The sequence below is a fragment of the Sander lucioperca genome, chromosome 4 (genome assembly GCF_008315115.2).
Source record: "Sander lucioperca isolate FBNREF2018 chromosome 4, SLUC_FBN_1.2, whole genome shotgun sequence".
Taxonomy (NCBI): domain Eukaryota; kingdom Metazoa; phylum Chordata; class Actinopteri; order Perciformes; family Percidae; genus Sander; species Sander lucioperca.
The window spans coordinates 37083409-37104365 of NC_050176.1; the positions used below are offsets into that span (position 1 = coordinate 37083409).

A 20957-nucleotide genomic window follows, 5' to 3' on the forward strand; every position below is an offset into this window, starting at 1 on the left:
AGCTAGAAGCCTTGCTTTGGTGTTATAAGTCATGACTCCGTCCTGCTTCAGGTTAACCATGTTTTAAATAAAGTTTAAGCATGTGTATACCTCTCACTTCATGTGTTTGTACTTTTATGAAAGTATCAGGTAAAAACAGGGCTACAAATGAGATCTCTGTGAGAGACCAGCATACTCCTAGCAAACTATTATGTAGCTCAATGCTGGACATTTCACCCCTAATTCCGGTCACTTTACTGTATTTGTATTTGTTTAGTATTTGGTTTAGAAGCCTTTATTGGTGATTTTTTACGGTACAAAGTCCTGCTATATACGTACATAGCTAGCTATATATGCTCCGCTATGTCGCGTTAGCATGCAGCTACAATAGTTAGCTATGAGTATGCTAACGTTAGATTGTAGTGGAACGAAGCAGCACTTTCTAACGTCAAAAATCGCAGACCAAACACTACACAATCAGACATGTTTCAGCAGGAATGTGACCCGGAATTGGGGAGAATTTAACAACATTGCCAGCTAAGATGACCGTTAGCATGTAGTTACTATAGTGTTTACTGCCGTTAGCATGTAGCTACTATAGTGGTATACAGCAGTGGTGGCTGGGAGAGCTGTCATCCCATCTTCAAAAGGACACTTATGTACTATACACTTCATCGCATTAATAATAGACAGTCTATGGTTATTAGTCAAAACGAAGTATTAGGTAAAAACATTAACGTAAACAACACAACAACGATGTCGCTACACGGTTTTGGATCAGTGACAAGTTTCGAATGTTTGTAGCTATGACTATTGTATAATAAAGATTTAATAAAAAAGTTGTAATGTTTGGTCATAAAGTGTTGACACATGTTACTTATATACAGTCTATCGTGCAGGCAGAACGGATCCGTTCTGCCTGCACGATCCGTTCTGCACATGCGCAAGATAATACTGTTTTACGTATCCATACGACCTGCACGATCTGTTCCACGATAGCCTATGGCTAGCCTATGGCTAGCCTCCACCAGGAAGCTAACGTTAGTTTAGCTAACCGCTAATTCGGCTAACCGCTAGCTGACAGCTAGATTCAGTCTAAAATAACGTTAACTCAAACGTAATGGGAAAAGCAGGCTACAGCTAAATTAAGACTTCACAGTAATAACAATAAAGACAAGTATTGAGTGATTGTATTTTAAATGAGCACAAGTAAAGTAGAACTGACGTAACAGCTGTTATATATGTTAGGTGTTTGTTATATATGTCAACGTTTATTTTCAAGTTTTATTTTGAGGGTCTTTTAAAGTTATTACATGCTGTCTCAGCTAGCAGTTAGCCGAATTAGCTGTTAGCTAAACTAACGTTAGCTTGGCTGTCGACCGGAAGCGTGGAACAGATCGTGCAGTGTCGTAAATTCTCGTACAACCGCGCATGCGCTAACATTTTGCGCATGTGCAGAACGGATCGTGCAGGCAGAACGGATCGTGCAGGCAGAACGGATCGTGTACCGACAACGACAGTTACAAATCGCACAGGGACATTGTTAGTTTTCTACTACGTACATATGCGCATCCACAAAACGGATCTTACAGGCGGTACTGGCCAATAAATGCTATTGAAGGGCGGGTCTTGGCGTGGCGGGAGTAACTTCCGGGTCACGAAAAAAATACCAATGCAAAATTAAGGAATACGACTTATACACACGTATTTTAATTTCCGAGTTCCATCTACAAATACATCAAAGACAATCGGATAACGAGATTGTTTTTCGTTTTCCGTTTTTTAATATCAAAACAAAAAACGAATAATGGGTTGTTTTCCGTTTTTTGTTTTCCTATTTACTAATGGTAATTGGGAAACTGGCCGTTTTTCGTTTTTGTTTTTTTCCTTTCAAAACGAAAATCCGTTGGCCACCAAGTACACGGACCATTCCACCATGCGTTTCGCCTTGTTTTCTTTCCACATGGACTGTTAACCTGCATCAACCAAAGCCTCCTCAACTGTGATTGTAGGACAAACAGAAACCAGAACACTTCCGATACCAAACTCTTGTCCTGTTGCTTTCATATGCAGAATGTGTTTATCGAGATTATGCAACCAGGTTTTGTTAAGGACGAAGAATGCTGCATTTTTTTTTTTTTTTAAACTGTCCGTTGTGAGTTTGACAATGTTGTAGGTGGAGTACATAATGTTTCACACGTTTGGTTCTAGCAGTGTAAGATCAGACTAAAACACTAGAAATAGAAATACTTTTTAATTTGAAGGTTCATCACAGGCATAATCGTAAACAAGATATTTAAAAATGCAGATCATCATCATACAGTCCATCTCTCATGCGCTGTGTCACTGTCGTTCATTCACACAGACAAGCAAACACCAGAAGCTAAACACAAAAAAGTGACTAGAGATTCTGCTGTATTAAAATTCAATTCATCATCACACACACACACACACACACACACACACACACACACACACAGGTCTGCATCCGGTGGGCAGGGGGTTGTGTTGATATCTGTTGTAACTTCTATCAGGACAAAGAAGAGATCCTGAGAAAGGCATACAACAAACCATTAGTTTTTATTTTTATACTTGTGCTCCTACAACAATGAAAGAACATGTTCATTCAATAGTTCCCGACTTATCTTAGTGGTTTACGTCAACATGATCTTTATGGACATTACAACATGAATATCTTACATAAACACAGACACTTAAATAAAATAATTTAAAAAGGAGTAACTCTGAATACTGTTTTCAGTATAACCAGCTTGTTTTCCTCGTGCTACCTTGTTCACACAAAGCAGCTAACAAAATGCAACATGACACTTTTTGTAACTCACTGTAGCTTGTCCTGTAACAGCTCCAGCCTCTGCCGATCAACGTAGCGTGAGAAGAGGGAGAGCAGGTTGGGAGGGGTGAAGAGGGGAGAAGAGAGTGATGAGGCCGGCACGCTGAGCAACTCCCTCGTCACTGAAAACACCAACTCCGTCCTGGACGGAAAAAGAAGGTCAGTTTGGATTAATGTGCAAACAGCTGAAGTGGAAAGAAAAAGAGAGACACATTTAAAGAAGCATGAAGAGAAAAGGATCGAGGGAACGAAAAATTACTCATGACAGGGTTTTGTCTTGGGCACAGAGCCATTTTGGGATGAGTCATTATGACTAGAGCTGCCGCGGTATTATTATTTTCGTACCGCACAAATTGGTACACTGGCATGAAAAATACACGTTTTTGTGCATCTCATGGAACACTGGATACACTCCAATTGTATTAAATGTATCAATTGACAAGAAAGTAATTGACATCACTGACACACAAACAGCTTACCATCGATTGTCGTCCATGAGTTGACAGTTGGGGTCGGAACTTTGCATCCTCTCTCCTTCACTCAGGATCAGATACAGCAGTGTCACACCAAACTAGACAGAAACAAACAGAGGTGCGTGTAACGTGAGTTTGTTTGGTGCTATGCTGGACTTCGCTCATGTGCCTCCCATTTCCCTTTATTATCTTTGAGATATACCTACACCTTTATTGGAATCCACCTGTGGTAAATTTAATTGGTTGGACATGATTTTGAAAGGCATCCACACCTGTCTATATAAGGTTAAACAACCGAGCAAAAACAAGGAGCAATGATGTGGAAGGTACTTCTCTTGCTCTCCGGCTTTCTGTTGATCTGTGCATCAAATTTAGCTATTCCTCTGCCTCCTAAAGTGATACTTGTAAATGTAATGACTAGTTTCATTGTCGTGTTGGAGGCGAAGCTCCACACCAAGGAAACTCGATCTTTAACGTTAGCTGCTGTAAGCCCCAGTAACGTTATTCGGTGTGGGCTGACCTAATGTAGCCCCCATCCAGCCAGGGAGGCTGGGTGACTGTCCGAAAGATTCATTCGTCACTTGGCTGATTAACATGGCATAGTTGGCGGACGTACTGCTCCACCAGAAAATAAACAGCAGGGCGCAGATTCTAGATATTATAGTTCTGATATTACGATTGTTATAATCGCTTAAATATAAGCATAGGAAATACCAATCACAGATCCTTCCTTCAATCGTCGATATACGATCTGATCGCCAATCGGCACAAGCCTAGTTGAGGGAAAGCTGAATGGAGCAAATACAGAGATACGGCTCTCTAATCAAACTGTGCCCACTGGATTGTTATTTTATTAGCACTCCAAGAACCTGGTAGCCTCGTGAGACTGTCCTGATCTTGCGAGCTCCAGTTTTCCACTCGCAGATCAGTCTGGCATCTTGAGACAGAGAAAAACTTGGAGCCGTTCGCCAAACGACTGACCAATCAGCGTTGGTTTTGAGGCAGGTTTAGGTGTGACGCAACGAGAAGTGACTGTTCAGTCTAAACAACATGGCGGCTTCCACGGATGAGATGAGCGTAGCTATCGTGCAAGTTTTATCCAAATTAGAAAGTATTCCTTCATTGAAAGAAGAGCAAAAAAACGGCACTGGAGGCTTTTCTCAGAGGAAAAGATGTTTTTGCTCTTCTCCCGACTGGTTTCGGCAAGAGTTTGATATATGAACTGGCTCCGCTAGTCGTGAAGAAAATTAGCCTCGTGAGACCGTCCTGATCTCGCGAGCTATCTGGCGGAGTCAGGATAGTGATAGACAGATGGTTTATCCAATCAACTAACCAGTATTTTCGCCCTTTCCCAAAAGTTCTCCAACGGAAAGTTCCCAGATGGATATGCTGAGCAAATGCGAAGCAATCAATCTGGCGGAGTCAGGTTAAGAACCTGGGGCCAGGGTGGAGGACTTGCTGTGGTGTTCAGGAACTGCTTTCCAACACGGGCAGATGAGCATCGGACTTTTCTCCTCATTTGAACTGCAGGTGACCAAAGTTAGTTTAGATAAAGTGGCTCCAAGTAAAAGACTTGTTCCCTCTGCCAACTCATCCCACTGGCCAGAGGGTTGAACAAAAGTGAAAATCCACCAAGCTCCATGTTTACCATCTCTATTACAAAGACCCCATAACTGCGTTTAAGGGTATAGTAAGTGATGTTAATCCAATACACTTTTTGTCAAATTCAGTGAATATCTCCTCACGGTCATCTAGGTCTCGATTTTCTGTGTGCGCTGAAAAAAATCTGGTGTTTAATACACAGCCCTGGCTCTGTAAATGGAAAACAAAGCGGGGGAGGCAGGTATGTGAATGTGCTGGCCGGCTGTCTGTTAATCTGGGGGGCGGAGCTTTTGAAGGGGGGGTTGTATTTGTTTGGCAGTTGTTCAAATATCAACAATCTTTGCGCAGCATCACTTACTGCACCTTTAACAATATGGTTGAGGAGTTAAAGGCATCTTACTTTGCGAACCACATTTCCTCCAGTAAACACAACCCTGAAGTCCTGTTTGACACCATCAACATTGCCAACCCTTGCCCCTTTTGATGTGCCTGTCTTTCTACATAAGATCTAATCAAATTTTAGATTATTTTGCACATTACATTTTGCAAGTAAACTCTTAAGGCCCTGACACACAGAGCCGATAATCGGCCGTTGGACAGTCTGGCGAGGTCAGTGATTCGAGTCTGTTCGGTGTGTTCCATGCCGTCGTCCGTCCGAGGGGCCGTCGTCCTTCATTTTGGCCGATTTGACATGTATAATCGGTGGGGGCGGGCACTGCCGGCAGTCGGACTCAAATGACCCATCTGATTGGTAAAGTGCTAACCCGGAAACTAGAGTCTCTCAAAATCTGACGAAAATCCTTTAAACTGACCTTTGTCGATCTGAAATGAAGACAGATTCAGCAACTGTATGGCCTATTTCTCGCTTAAAATGTTTACAGAAACACATTTCGGTGAACTATTTTAGTACAATATAAGATCGTATTCTGTACAAGCCGCCATGACAGTCTGTCTTTGAATTTCCGGAGGACGCATTCGTCCAATCAGCTGCCGGTTTTCATTTTTGGGCGACAATACAGATTAGCGCCGCATGCTGTTAAGGAGACGTATTACGTCTTGTCGCTTGGGTGTGTTCCAAGGCACTTTTTGACCAACTCGGGGAGACGTTTGGCCGTCGGCTCTGTGTCTGGGCCTTTAGTTTGTCTTGTGTTCTGAAGGGGAATTCAAAAAGTTCAACTTGAAAAGTATGTAATAGTATTTGATTACTATAAAGCATTGATGTTCTTTGTGTGTGTGTGTGTGTGTGTGTGTGTGTGTGTGTGTGTGTGTACCTTGTTGTGCAATACTGTGGCCAGTTGGCCCTCACTGCCCTGAAGCTCCTGGAGTAAGTCTGTAAGGGCAGAGCTTGACAATGACTGGATCACAGCAGAAATTGGCTCCACTAACCAGCACAGCACCTGAACAGGAGGGTAGAGGATGAAAGACAGCTACTGGTAAGAAGAGGTGTTGAAATTAATCCAATAATTGATGCATCGGGATGCAGACATGGACGATGCTGCATCGATGCAGTGGCCCACCATAATCGATTATAACGACTCGTTAATTTTCCAGCCGTGGCATAAACATTCAAATGAAAAATAACATTCTCAGTAGCCTAACCCGTTTCTCACACACACACACACACACACGCACACACACACAGACAGACAGACAGACAGACAGACACACAAATAAACAGACACACACACACACAAAACGGCTGAGCAGAGACACGGGAGAGTGGAGAGAATCACAAATCGAGAAGAGGAAAGAAAACACTGAGAAACATCGAGAGAATCTCGAGAAGATCTAAGTGGAATAACGAAGCTGAAGAGGTGTAGCTACACTACAGCACTTTTCCTGTCTAACAGCAGTGGTTTAGAACAAACGTGCTAGTGTGCCCGGCTAAAGTTGGAGCTAACGGACTAGCTAAAGTTGGAACTAAGAGCGGAGAGTTGCTGATTCGGAGAACGCTGATTTTGGACCGGAGAGGACGACAGCGTGTTTCCCTGCTGAAGAGGACTTTGCCATAGCTGGTGACTGGTTTTCGTTTGTGTTTGAGCTGTTTTTCTTGGACTAACAGCTAACTGTAAGTTGGATTTCTGTGTGTTTGCTTCACTGAAGATAATGTCTACATGAGCTACCATCAGACCCGCAACTTTTTTTTGGGTGTGGGTGTGTGTGTGTGGGTGTGTGTGGGTGTGGGTGGGTGGGTGGGTGGGTGTGTGGTAACAGTGGTTTAATAGGGTTTGAGTAAGTTTTACATTTAAACTGCTGTAAGGAGGAATCATTTTGTGTAGCTGGAGTGTTTTAAGTGTAAACTGATAGAGAAACTGGTAAAGGGGTAGTTGTGTGTAATATTTGAAGAAATATTGCAGTTAGCATATTTGAAGGGTGTGATTTGTGTTATCTTTTTTTTTTTTATTCAATCCAATGGCTAAATATTATTTGTACATTTAAGTTATCGTTCAGTAAACAATACCTTTTTTGTTAAAGAGTTGTCTGGGGTCAGTTATTCCAATACAGCACAATATATTTGCTGGTTAAAAGTAGGATGGTATATGACTAATCCAAAATAGGTAAACCTTCGTGGTAGCTACCTTAAAGAAATGAACCCAAACACTTCATCATTCCAGTCTAAAGTTAGTTATTGCAGCTTGGGCATTGCACAATGCAAGTTTGTCAAGTCAAATATCCTATATGGCTTTAATAGAAAAATGTTTTTGACGCATCGTGATGCATCAAGATATTGAATCGAAGACCTGATAATCGTAATCGAATCGGGAGATCAGTGAAGATTCACACCTATACTGGTAAGGGAAGGTAGCTGTAAAACTCTGACAATTGCATAGTTTATTAAACTGGGTCTATTTCATTATGCAAAATAATTCTTTATTCACATGAATGATATTCAATGAGAAACTGCAGAACAAGACAAACATCTAATGTCTCTTAACTAGGAAACCGTTGTCTGTAGACTTGAACCTTATACTGTGTAGCTTCAAGTGTTACAATTGAATCATAGCCAATGCTAGATGTAACGTTACACAAGAAAACAGTAAGAGTAAAATTCCTAGCTTTCAAGGCTCAATATATTTAATTGGCCACTCTTTATAACATACAATGTTTACCGTCTGTATAATTCGATTTGCTTCGGTCTTTTAATGAGAAAACCGTTTGTAATTGTAACAGTAACCAGCCTTCAACCTGCTAAACTAGACAGGGATCGAAAAATGACCACCCTACCACTGCCACAAATTACATTACATTATTACATGTCATTTAGCTGACACTTTTATCCCAAACAACTTACAGTTGCTATATATGTAAAGAGGCCGCACGCCCCTGGAGTGGTTAGCGTCTTGCTCAGGGACACATTGGTTGATGTATAGCAGTGGGAATTGAACCCAGATCTCCCACACCAAAAGGCATGTGTTATATTCCATCACCACCCAAATAAATCAATGTATGGGAAACACTGCTTTGTTCTATGGTTTGGACTACAGCCTCTGTGTTGTTGTATTATAATCTGATGCCTTTATTCAATCTGATGCCTTTATTCACAGTGCAAAAGACAAAAACAGTTACAAAAATAACAATGAATTGCACACAAAAAACGTCCCTGGTGTGGAGAGGCCTTAAGGCGCAGCACCTGTTTTGGTTTTTTTACAGCGCCTTAGCCAAAATAAAGAAAAAACTATGCTGAGAGCTCGCATTGTGAAATGGTTTACCTGGTCCTGCTTGTCCTTCTTGGCCAGGGCAGGAAGGTTGCGAGAAATCGCCATGACAATGGCGGCAGCTTGGGGTGAGGGCAGGAAAGAGAGGAGCCTGGAGATGAGCCGCTTGCCCTTCCTCACTGACATGATCATCACACACTGCTCATCACTCACTCTTATCAGGAGAAAGAAAATAATAATTAGTGTGTGGCGATAAGCATATTTTGGGCGTTTTAATTATCTGTCATTATCCCATACACTAAATTATGTTTTGTACGCAGTTATTAGTTGTACTTTACTTAATCCATCATTCCCTCCTACCGGTCATCCCACTCCCGCAGAGAGTTGCACAGCTGCAAGGTGTTGGTTTTATGCTGCTCTAGAAGAGCCTCCCTGTCCTCCTCTGGCACCTGGACAAAACGTTTCTCAAAGTCTTGAACTTCCAGCAGCAAACTGTACATCTTGAGGACAGAGATAGATGGAGGGAAGTACAAAAAGAGTCATAAAAACATTTAGGATCCAAGACTGTTTTCCAGCATTTTGAAAATGTGCTCGACATGCACAGCTTCCTCGACCTACTTTCTCCACAGTGTAGAGGATCTGTCGCCTCTTATTCCAAACCTGCTTCTCTCTTTTTTCCTGGAGGTAGACAGTCAAAAAATACTTCAGATTAAAAAACAGGTACGGAATTAATAACAAAAGGAAATATTTCAGAAAGAGGAGAGTAAAATAGGAACATTATGGCACTACACACTACTGTGCTGTTTTCAAACTGCTTTTTTCACTGTCCTATGCATTTCTTACTTTTAAGAACCACAAAATGTTTTTTTTGTGGTTCTCTGTTTTATTTACAACTAAGCAATCACGAAGCAGCTGACTGGCTTTTCTGTCCATGAGACCAAAGCCAGGCAAAAAATTTGTGAAATGTGCAGCAGAGGGTTTCCACAAATTCTAAATTTTCTACTCTTGGCTAAGTCTTACGTAGTCTAGCTTTGCCAGACCCTCCTTCAAAGCGCGCTGAAGGAGGGTCTGGCTACTCCACATAGCATTCGGGGATGGGAGGAAAACGTGCTCTGGTTTATTGGCATTTCTTTAAACCAATCACAATCGTCTTGGGCGGTGCTAAGCACCGGAGAAAAGACGTGGTGCCACTGCAATAGGCTCAGAAGGAACTTATTTTGGTGGAACATGTGTACGTTTAAAAGTTGTGCAACAGAAAACTCAGATTGGACAGATAGTTTAGCTAGCTGTCTGGATTTACCCTGCAGAGATCTGAGGAGCAGTTAACCATAGTCCTCAGAAATCCACCAGAGTTTAGAACGCCAACACAAAGAAAGCCCAAGGAAACGGATATCTGACCTAAATGAGTGAAATCTGGCAGATTTTCCGGCAGCACCGGAGCAATCCCAGAAGTGGAACGTCAAGGATATAGGCTAAGTGTTACGCAACTCTAAGCCGGCCTTCTATGATTGGTCATCTGCTCCAGGTAGGAACTACTGAATGCTATCAGCAGTAAAATATGTCATCTTGGCTGCCAGTTTTGTTAAATTCTCCCCAATTCCGGGTCACATTATTTATGTGTTATGAAGTATTTGGTTTAAAAGCCTTTATCTGCTGTAAATTGCTGCTATATTCTATTAGTGTCCACTGCTAACTATATTAGCTACATGCTAACGGCAGTAAAAGATGTCATCTTGGCTGCCAATGTTGTTAAATTCTCCCCAATTTCGGGTCGCATTACTGCTGAAACATGTCTGATTGGGTAGTGTTTGGTTCAGAAGCCTTTGTCTGCGATTTTTGATGGTAGAAAGTGCTGCTTCGTTCCATTACAATCTAACGTTAGCCTACTGCTAAATATTTTAGTTGCTGCATGCTAATACCAGATAGCTGTAATATTGGCGGCCAATGTTGGTCATTTCTCCTCAATTTCCGGTTGTGTAGTATTTGGTTTAGAAGCCTTTATTGGTGATTTTTAACAGTACAAAGTCCTGCGATAAGACATAGCGTTGCGATAACACGCCACGTGGCTTTAGAAAGTGCCACGTATATTTTAACAAAATCTTACGTTACAAGTTATATTTTAACGTTATAAGTTATATTTTACGTCTTACGGTGAAGAACTAAGTTATATTTTAACGTTGTAAGTGATATTTTACACCTTACAGTGAAGAACATGCCACTTCCGGTGGCACATGCCAGGACATGCCACTTCCGGCTGCCACATGCCACTTAAAAATCTAACTCCTACTAGTTTGTTTTTTTAGCATTAAACCATGTAAATATGTTCTAGTACAAACACAAAATACAAGTATGAACCTAAAAATGCTATATAACAGTTCCCCTTTAAACTCAGCACCTCCTACAGTTGCCTCAAAGCTTTACAGTGAAAGAGAAGGGTTTGTGACTGTAACTGTGAAGCAGCTTCAGGAAGTGTTCAGTTGTAAACACTGACCATTTCCTACACATACCTCTACTGTTAGTCAATTTAGCCAAGTCAAGTCAATTTAAAGAGACCATTGTGTACAATAAAAGAAACATGCAAACAGACCTCGTCATCTGTGCGGGTTGTCACCACAGCATCAATCATCTTGCGAGGGTTGTTGACGCTGGAGACCGTCAGCTTACCGAGAGAGCCTGCAAACTGAACTGTCGACAAACACATGTCAACATTCCCCAGGGATCTCCAGTATCATGTGTGAGAATACTAAGGCTAAACCGAATAGGGCTGGGTATAGAAATGAAAATAAACTGATTTTCCGATTCAAATTGATTAATAAAATCCCAAGATCTATCTTTTAAGAGGCTGAAGCGGGCTTCGTTTTGAACAAATTTTAATCTTAATCTTAGGATCTATGTCATGCTAGCCTGTTGCTAAATAATGCTCCAAAGTTAGGCTAAAGTTTGGCGAGTGAAAAACTGGCATGGCCATTTGAATGAATGAATGAATGAATGAATGAATGAATGAATGAATGAATGTATGTATGTATGTATGTATGTATGTATGTATGTATGTATGTATGTATGTATGTATGTATGCATATATATATATATATATATATATATATATATATAGACACAATATACACAAAATTTACCCTTTACGTGTATAATGTTTTATTATATACCAGTTAGCCATGTAATAACTATTTGAAATATATATACACCGTCTAGAACATACTAATTACTGCATGTATCTGTTTCAGAACCACACACAACTTCATTCCAATAAAATACCTAAAAAGGAACATCTCGTCTGCATTCTAATCGATAACCTTTTACCATCCAGCCAAAACATTCAGTCCTTCCCAGTAACCAAAACAGCTGTAGCATGTTAAATAGAAAAAGTGCATTACTGTAACTATCTTGGTGTTAATTATTAATGTAAACTATATTTTTAATAATGCACCAATTTAGAGGGTTTCTTGTACAATTTACAGCATATTATTCAAGAATTTATTTCATATCCGAGCAGAATTTATATTCTTACTGAAATATCCTTAATCAAATCAATATTGAATCGAAAATCTTATCGGGAAATCAGTGGCGATGCCCAGCCCTAATATCAAATAAAGGTCATCGACCAATGAGCCCAAAATTGTGATTTAAAAGCTGTTAACAAGGCAATTAAGCTAGTCTTAGTTTGGTGAAAGACAGAAACTCCCACAATATTTTTCTGTTTAATAACAAAAGATAGGTGTAAGAATAAAAATATGTCAATTGAAGCTAAATTTGAAAACCTCAATAGGAGCTTTGAATGTGAAAAAAAAGGCCATTCGATACAGCCCAGGGGCACATGGATACCGTTTTCAATGCCTCCGTCTGGCACGTTTTAATATGGTCATCATATACAGTATCAGTGTTTCATACAGTGTTTATTTTTTGGGCTTTGGATCCTTTTATTTTAAATGTGAAATGTTTTTATTGTAGGCCTAAAGCATGTTTTAACCGTTGTGAAATGTACAATAGAAAAAAAAGTTTTACTAATTACATGCTCCTTGCGCAGTACTATTTGTCGTTAACAATTACATTAATTCCGACACCTTTAGCTTTTTAGATACAATCAAATTGATGGGTCGAAAAAAGGAATGCCATGGAAGATGTGGCAAATGTAGATCGACAGCAAAATGTCGAGTGGCTTATGAGCCGGTTCCGACTTCCTCGAGCTGTCCCGTTAGGTCTCTGTGCTGTTTTGAGCACAGTGTCACAGAGGAGCACTCGGAGAAACTATGCCGTGCCAGGCCCACTTCAAGAGGGGTCAGCTCCGGTGTCCCGTGGCAAAAACACTTTCTCAATGTAGCGCTAGGTGCTTTTTTTGCATCAACTTTAATATTTCTTTTTAATTTCGGCCACAGCCTGACCTTCTAAGGCTGTGGCATTAACTGCGTCTGCAACATGTTGTCACTCTACAGTTTTTTTGGTATTAGTAATGCCCATTTTTCTACAATTTCACATTCAGTGATATTCCTTTGTTATGTTTTCCTCTCTGCTCATGATGTCGTTATGAATGAATATTAATCAGGGGTGTTTTACTGACTACATATAGGCAACTATGGGCGTGACTAGGGTTGGGTACCAAAACCTGGTGCTAATATGGCACCGCTGCCTAAACGACCGGTATCTACCGGACCATATAGCAACGCGGATTTTGGTGCTTCATTTCAGTGCCACTTAAATGCTTGCGCTGCTCTCTGATGCTCCGAAACAGACGTTGGCGGCAACACTTGGCAGCAGGTAACGTTAGCCTACCGTTAGCTAGTAGCTGGATTAAACACATTTAAATACTGACAACTAAACGGTGTAAAGTGTGACTGTATTTTACTGTAGAGGATTCCAACAGCGGGACGCCCAACAGTCTGCAGCTGCCGTTGTCGGAAAAACAACACAGACGGTGCGTTTACTGAAACTGGTAAGCCTCATGGTGCATTCAAAGTTATTGTAAAATACCCTTTTTCCATCTAGTGGTTGTTTTTGTTGTTTAACAGCAGTTTACTGGTGAAATAAGTTATTGTTATTAAGTTATTACATTTTTAATAAATCCTTTAATTTTGACCATATGGCCTTAGCAACAAACAAGCCATTCTTTAATGCCGACTGTCGCTTTGTGCTCTTCCTTTTTTTTTTTTTTTTTTAAGTATTGGTTCAGGCATCGGCACTGTTTTAAAAGTATCATTTTAGCACCGGTATCGGGAAAAAAAGCTAAACGATACCCAACCCTAGGCGTGACATGAAGCCGCCAAAGCGGTGCCACATTTAGAGTCGATTGTGATTTATAAAAAGGGAAACCGGCAATGGACGTGCATGCGCAAATCAGAATATTTCGGTGCGTACGCACGTCCTATGTTTCGACCATACGCCACTTTTGACACAAATCCTCCGTACAGTTTTATAAATGAGCCCCCTGTTGATCACGTACTATGGAGTGCAGATAATATTCTGATCTGTTCTGTTGTCATTTACCTGGTCTGTAGGTGTGTTCAACCTTGGCCACCTGTGGAGTGATCAGTTTGGTGGTGTGTTCCTTCTTGCTGCTGTCTCTCTCTCTTTCCTGACGTTTCTCCATCTTTTCATAGTAGTTCTACACACACACACACACACACACACACAGTCGGTCAGTCATCCGACCAACTTTCGACACTGAGTACAACTCTCTGCAAGGTATTTTATTTTAGGGTTTGTAAAATTCAAGCACTTTTCAAGTACTTTCAAGCCTTTTTTTTTCCACTGGGAAAAACTTCCAGACCACGGATATTATAGTCTCCACTTCAGCATGTAAATCCTGTGCTGCGTCAATGTGTCACAAACTCCACATGGCTATAAAAAAAACAAACTCCCAGACACACACAATGGCAGCTAGACGGAAATAATCATCGGTTGTTGACGTCAGGCTAGTTTTGCTCATCGGGCCTATGCGCTACTCCATCCATCTGGACCATCCAGGGTTGCACTGCACTCATCAGTAAACAAGACTGTTTGAAAATTAGTTTTCATGTATTTCTGGGCCCACTGCAACCATCCTCCCCTGACCTCAACCCTATTGAGAACCTTTGGAGCATCCTCAAGCAAAAGCTCTATGAGGGTGGGAGGCAGTTTGCATCAAAACAGCAGCTCTGGGAGGCTATTCTGACATCCTACAAAGAAATTCAAGCAAATGAAAGAAAATTATACTGACTGTCATTTGCATCGACTATTTAGGAAAATCAGTGTAAAATATAATTTGCATAATAATTTGGAACACCGTGTATGTAGTGTGTGTGTATGTAGCAGAGCTGCAGGTCATTTAGGCATCTCTGGATGTGTAAATGAAAGTAATGTGGCTTTTTGATGTCTCACTGCAGACAGGAACTGCATTGGAGATGGCACAACTAACTTTTTAGATAAAAAGGTATATGGACTGTTCTGGAGAAAAAAAAATCTAAGCGTTTATTGTAGTCTACCCTAGCTACTTATCTACAGCCACATACATTATCATGCATGAATGGCCGGGCCCGCTATCAAAACAAAGAACAGAGTAGCTCAGATTATGACGGTGATTATGGGAGTGTGACTTCATTCTCTTCTTAGGACGCCATTACTCCACTATCTTTACAGAGCAAATATTTGTTTAAAGTGCATATTAATGTCGAGTAAAGCCACTTTAATAAAAAAAAAAAAAAAAAAAAAAAACTTAAAATTAAGGGTGCTCCGATCAGGATTTTTGGGGCCGATCACCGATCACCGATTGCTGTGAGCCGTGTCGACCGATGCCGATCACCGATCACCGGGTCTATTTGAAACCTTCTATTTATCATGTCATATTTATCATATATTAATTTTAATATTCTTAACAACAATGCATAAGTATTAAAATTAACAGAAGATAATGTATTGTGAATTGTCAACGGTTTACTTTTATTGACAGGAAACATTCCACTTCCTCTGTTAGAAACACACCTTAAACAGCTTAGAGCTTAACATATAGCTAAAGCCTTATTCAGAATAAATTACAAAACAACTGTCAGTGTGTTCTTCAGTGTGTCTTTAGTGTGTTCTGAGCAGGAGGGGGCCACTTACATTTTTTACCAGCCACTTTTTCCAGAATTCAAATTTATGAAAGAGAGTGCACTATCATATTTTGAATTGCTTTATTAAATTATGTTTTATTATTAATACATATTTTATTAATATAATGTATTTATTATGTGTCAGTAGCTTGTTGATCTTTACATTGTAAGTTCATTTCCTATCCTGGCCTGGGACACACATTCATACGGTTTGATAAAGGACTTATTGGACTTTAACTTATCATTGATTTTACAATAACGAGTGTAGCTCATGGATGTATTAAGTGTAGCTGTCCTCAATTTAGGTCATCCTGTACGTCTCATCTCCGGTTTTTCCTGCATCCACCGTGTGTGTGTGTGTGTGTGTCTCGTCGGTCGCGGGGTAGAACTGAGCAGCAGAGAGCCAACAGATTTAAAACGGCAGCAGCTTTCAAGCGACTTAAACATCGTTACAGTCTACATTGACGTTAAAATGTAAACAGGTTGGCAGGACGGTCTGAAATGTTTTGCACGGTCTTTCGCTGTATGTTTTGTCAATGCGCCACTTGTTTGAAAAGTACCTTCTCTTTTTCTTTACTTCGCCCTCAACAGCTTGTACATCCATAGCTACTGCTGACTCCGCGGCGGGCCTCTTAACACCGGGGATATGTCGCCACATTTTTTAACAGATAATTTTCCTTTCGTCTGTACCTCAGCTCAGCTAGCTAGTTACACGGCGTCCCGGACTAGCGCTGAAAACTAGCTACTCGACTATGCGTGGTCAAAGCCCCGGCTGTGAACGGTTTCATTTCCTGTAAGTTCTTCACAATAAAAGTCCTCCGTTATTTTCGTATTTGAATGTTTTTATTATGAAGCAGCAAAATCCGGAAATGTTAGGGATTCATTAGCAGTAACGTAACGTGATTCCTATAAGCATTGTGCATTGTTACTTAGCAACAGCATTCTTTGACAAAATCTGGTTGGTGTGTAACTTAGCTGCGTATAGAACATTTTCTCACGAGTAGTGCGTCATCTGATCGGCCTATCTGATCGGCTTTTATGGAGACCACCGATCAAACTATTTAAAGCCTTTATCGGCCGATAACGATCGGTTCCCGATCAATCGGAGCACCCTTACTTAAAATGCGAACAAAGCACTGCAGAACAACAGGCCTGGTGTAAACATACATATATTAAACATAATTATGAATCTTACTGATCTCCAGTTACAGAAACCAATCACACTAACTGACCACAGCCCTGCCAATGTAAGGGGGCTTTCACACCTGCCTCATTTAGTTCGGCTGAAGTTTGCTTTCCCCCCCTTGGTGCGGTTCGTTTGGGCAGGTGTGAATGCAACAACTGCACTAGAATAAACACCAAAAGCGGACCAAACAAGCATTCCGAGACCTCCTTGAAGAAGAAGAAACACAATAGGAAGAATCCTGGTGGTTCTAGGTCTTTCGTGGTCTTTCATTTCACAATTATTAAGGAGACTGTGCTCCTGGAAACACTCAAAAGTTTAAAAAATGGTTTTATACGCCTGCCCTGATCTATGCCATGCCACAATTTTATTGCAGAGGTCTACAGAGAGTTCCTTGGACTTCATTGCTTGGTTTTAGTCCCGATATGCAGGTGAATTGCGGGATCTACATACACATATACATTATGTCCAAACAATTCACTTTGCACAAAGGATACACCTGACCACAATTTGGAGTGCCACAGCAAAAGCTCAGAATACTTATGTAGAGATTTAAAGGTACAATATGTAACATTTCTGCATTAAAATGTCTAAAAACCACCATACCTATGTTATATATTTTAATGAGTTGTGTTCTTACACTATCCCAAATGTTTCCACCAAATTTCAAACCCAGAGAAATCTGTTATTTTATTTTCAGACACGGGTGGTTTCCTTTAGTCGCCTGTCAGTGGCGTCATATAACCTTTCACCCTCTAGTTACTCGTAACTTCCGTCAAAACACGGTCACCCAGACGATACGTTTAGTAGTAACTGTAAGTCATACTGTCACAGAAAAAAATACTTGTAACCGTAATACAGCTTTTTCTGCCACACAGCATCATTTTGTTATTAATTACATGCCACTTTTTGACACCCTAATACAACCTTATTTATTGATACATTTCAATATCGATCCAGCTTAACGTACAATGTGCTGGTTGACAAGTAACGTTAATGCTAATGCTTGGTGGGTAACATTATGAGTTTACAACATCGTTCGACACGCTCATAAATAGGCCTGTCACGATAGTCAATAAATCAATTAATCGCACGATAAAAAAAATGAGCTCGATAATTTTTCCGGCCGCAATAATTTCCATTTGCACGTTTGTTTGTTTTCCTTGTCTCTTTCTACCAAAGAGACTGGAGGAACACTCTTGGTTCCTTAGCGTAACGAGGAGTGAACCCTCTTGTCAGTCACATGGTCTTTGTGTGGGCGGGACTCCAGGCGGAGAGAGAGAGAGACAGAAAACGCTTGAGAGTTGGAGCAGGGTTTCCCGCAGCACTTTGCAGTTAAGGCGGCGTCAAAAAAAATTTAAAAAAAAGTATATGAGCAATATCCGCTGTGTTACTCTGCGTCCCGTTTTCTCCCTTTCAGTCCAAACCACAGTTGACAACCTGCAGGTGGAGGCGGTGGAGCCAGGCTCGGACATACACGCCGCTGTGGACTTGTCAGTCTCGCAAGCGGTTTCAGGAAAGTGTCCGACAATGCACAGAACATTAACGGTACAAGCCTACAGCTGTCCGCAGACACGGAGTGTGGAAAGTGTGTCAGAGTTGCGCCAGTGTTTGTGTGTGTGTATTTGTGTGTCGGCCCGCCCCAACGAAGCTCCGACCTGCAGAGGAGCAGAAGCTGCACCTTCGCCAAAATGAAGACTGAAAAACAGAACTATTTTGGTACAAACATTTACTCGCCATTGGCAGATAGCCATATAGATAGATTTAATTTATTAATTATATATTATTTAAATTTAATATTTAGTGTTAAATAATTGTTAAATGTAGTACAGAGTCTGTAATCTATCGCACAAACACTCGAGGAATGCTGCAAACATTTGACAGCCAGTAGGCTGTGAATTGCCTGGGAGAACATACGTGTCACAAACGGCAATTCCACAACTATACAACAGTGTGAAAGACGACATACTAAAGGAGATCAAAGACATATTGGAGATATTTAAAATGTCTTCCAGTTCCAGTGTTAAATATTCTTTAGAAATAAAAGTGTATTGATCTTTGAAAAGGTGTACCTGCATTATTATACCATTATCATTATATTAGATGAAAATGGTCTTGGAACGACAATATTATCGTTTATCGCAATAATTTCTGGGACAATTTATCATCCAGCAAAATTTGTTATTTTTAGTATGATTGTTTTGACCACGGTTAACAGCACTGGGCTAACCCACGAATAAGTTCACTAGTAACGTTAACTGTATAGATAGACAATTTATCTAATGCTAATTTAGCCAGCTAGCACACCCCAGTCTGTCTGCCTCACTCCCCCGGCGCAGAGAGACTCAGTCGGGATGACAGTAGGGCTGTTGGAACGAATGCCGAAATTCGAATATAATTCAAATAGTAAAAAAATCTTTTTTATAAATATATTGGCTAACATTAACTAATCTCCCTCTTCTCGCCTTGGCCTACCCGCATGTGTCACTCATTTCACGTCTTATAACTTAGCGGGAGCGAGAAATACAAGGCATTGTGAGGTCTAATAACGTTAGTACAACATTACGGATCTATCGTTACGTACCAAGTAACGTTAGTACACAGGGGAGTGACAGGCTGCGGCTGGAAATCGTAAGAAGGACGGGAAATAGTTTTAACATGACTTTAAAATCGACTTCCACCGAGCCAAAGTGCTTATGTTAACATTAGTTAGCTGGTTCTTGTTTAACTGCGTTGTGAGGTATAGTAACGTTAGCGTAGCTGGGAGCTTCATGAAAACAGCTAAAGGTAATGTTAGATGCCTTACAGCTGTCAGAGTTAGCTTCTACTTCATATATTACCTTTTCATAGCTGTATTCTCAGTAACGTGACAATCTGCAAGAAACAGGTTGCTTATAAATCACTAAAATAGTAGTGACAGCACCGTTTGGCTTAGTTATTAATGCCGTTAGCATCGTTTGTTACGTACCTAGCTAGTTTATGACAAAACGTATCGGCTGTGCTTTCTAACAAGATGTAATTGTGCTAACCGAGCACCGTTAGCCTTTACAACAGAGCCGCTTCACTACACTTGTTAGATAATGTTTCATTACAGAGTTCTCTGTTGATGTGTCGCTGTGTGCGTGGTGGAAAATGAATGTAAACAAAGATGCGTGCAGGTCCCCTCAAGGCCAGGCTAATGTTAGAAGCCCCTCTAGTGGACGGAACGTGTAACAACAACCACATGCTTGAAATGCCATCGACAATGCATAAGCCTGAGTAGTGTAGTACATATTTTTTTACAGGCTGCAATTGAGCATTAAATATTCAAATATTATTCAAATATTTAAAAAAAATATCAAATGGAATTCGAATGGTATTATAGAGGAAGATTGACAGCTCTAGATGACAGCTGACAACAGCCCCGGGACATATAGCTAGCTAGTTACCGTTAGCCCCCAGTCAGCTAGCAGCCAGCCAATTTCATTACAGCAATCCACCCGGCCAGCACTTAACTACAGTGCCTGGTGCTAACGGCAGTTTAATGAAGCGTCGGGAAACCGACCATATCAGACCCATGCACCAGAGTCACAACAGCAGCCATCCAACGTTAGCTACGTCTCCGTTAGCTCTACCGGTCCGTGTTTACCATCCATTGTTTTGGTTGAGAGACCCCTAGCGGCAGAAAGTTACATATTGTACGTTTAAGTTTTTTGATTTTTAATACATTCCTAAAACATGTTTGAACTTTGTCATCATGGTTATTGAGAGTAGCTTGACAGGCAAAAATGGAAATTTTATCCATTTAAAATTACATCTACAATACAAAGTGTGCAAACAGCATGGAGGTCTGAATACTTTCTGAAGCCAATGTATATAAAAACTAACCTGATAGTAGTAGTCATCCAGGTAAGGGTCAGTACTTTGCAGCTGCATCATCTGGATCTTGGTTACCCATTCCTTCTCTTTTTGAGTCATAAGGTTACTGTAGGGGTCCCTGCTGCGCCGGTCCAATCCAGTCCTGCCACGGTCCCTAAAGAGAGGTTAAAAGACAAAGATGACATGAGCTGCAGTTAAATAGTCAAAAATATCACCTCTTATGTATTTTTTCTAACCACTTTTCCTCAACCTCGATGGAAAATGTAACGGACGGAT

At 40.7% G+C, this 20957-nt stretch overlaps 1 protein-coding gene and 1 long non-coding RNA gene across 3 annotated transcripts in view; one reads left to right on the forward strand and one right to left on the reverse strand.

Annotated features, from left to right (window-relative positions):
• Positions 1 to 16828, forward strand: part of LOC116059828 — a 24460-nt gene extending 7632 nt beyond the window's left edge. Inside the window, exon 3 of the long non-coding RNA XR_004107387.2 lies at positions 16642 to 16828. This is a non-coding gene — a long non-coding RNA (uncharacterized LOC116059828). The remainder of the gene's footprint in view (positions 1 to 16641) is intronic.
• patl1 (PAT1 homolog 1, processing body mRNA decay factor) overlaps positions 1 to 20957 on the reverse strand; it is a 52276-nt gene that overhangs the window by 14525 nt on the left and 16794 nt on the right. Inside the window, exons 11-20 of one of the 2 annotated variants that reach the window (XR_004107386.2) lie at positions 20691 to 20835; positions 14058 to 14175; positions 11149 to 11246; positions 9180 to 9239; positions 8922 to 9061; positions 8616 to 8775; positions 6177 to 6302; positions 3310 to 3401; positions 2823 to 2972; positions 2420 to 2528 (exon numbers count right to left, since the gene is read on the reverse strand). Coding sequence is in view for 1 of the 2 variants with exons in the window: in XM_031313089.2 (XP_031168949.1) it covers positions 2510 to 2528; positions 2823 to 2972; positions 3310 to 3401; positions 6177 to 6302; positions 8616 to 8775; positions 8922 to 9061; positions 9180 to 9239; positions 11149 to 11246; positions 14058 to 14175; positions 20691 to 20835 (1108 nt within the window). In the remaining variant the exon portion in view is untranslated. Of the gene's footprint in view, positions 1 to 2214; positions 2529 to 2822; positions 2973 to 3309; positions 3402 to 6176; positions 6303 to 8615; positions 8776 to 8921; positions 9062 to 9179; positions 9240 to 11148; positions 11247 to 14057; positions 14176 to 20690; positions 20836 to 20957 lie in introns of those variants that run through there. The other variant, XM_031313089.2, reaches the window with a different exon arrangement.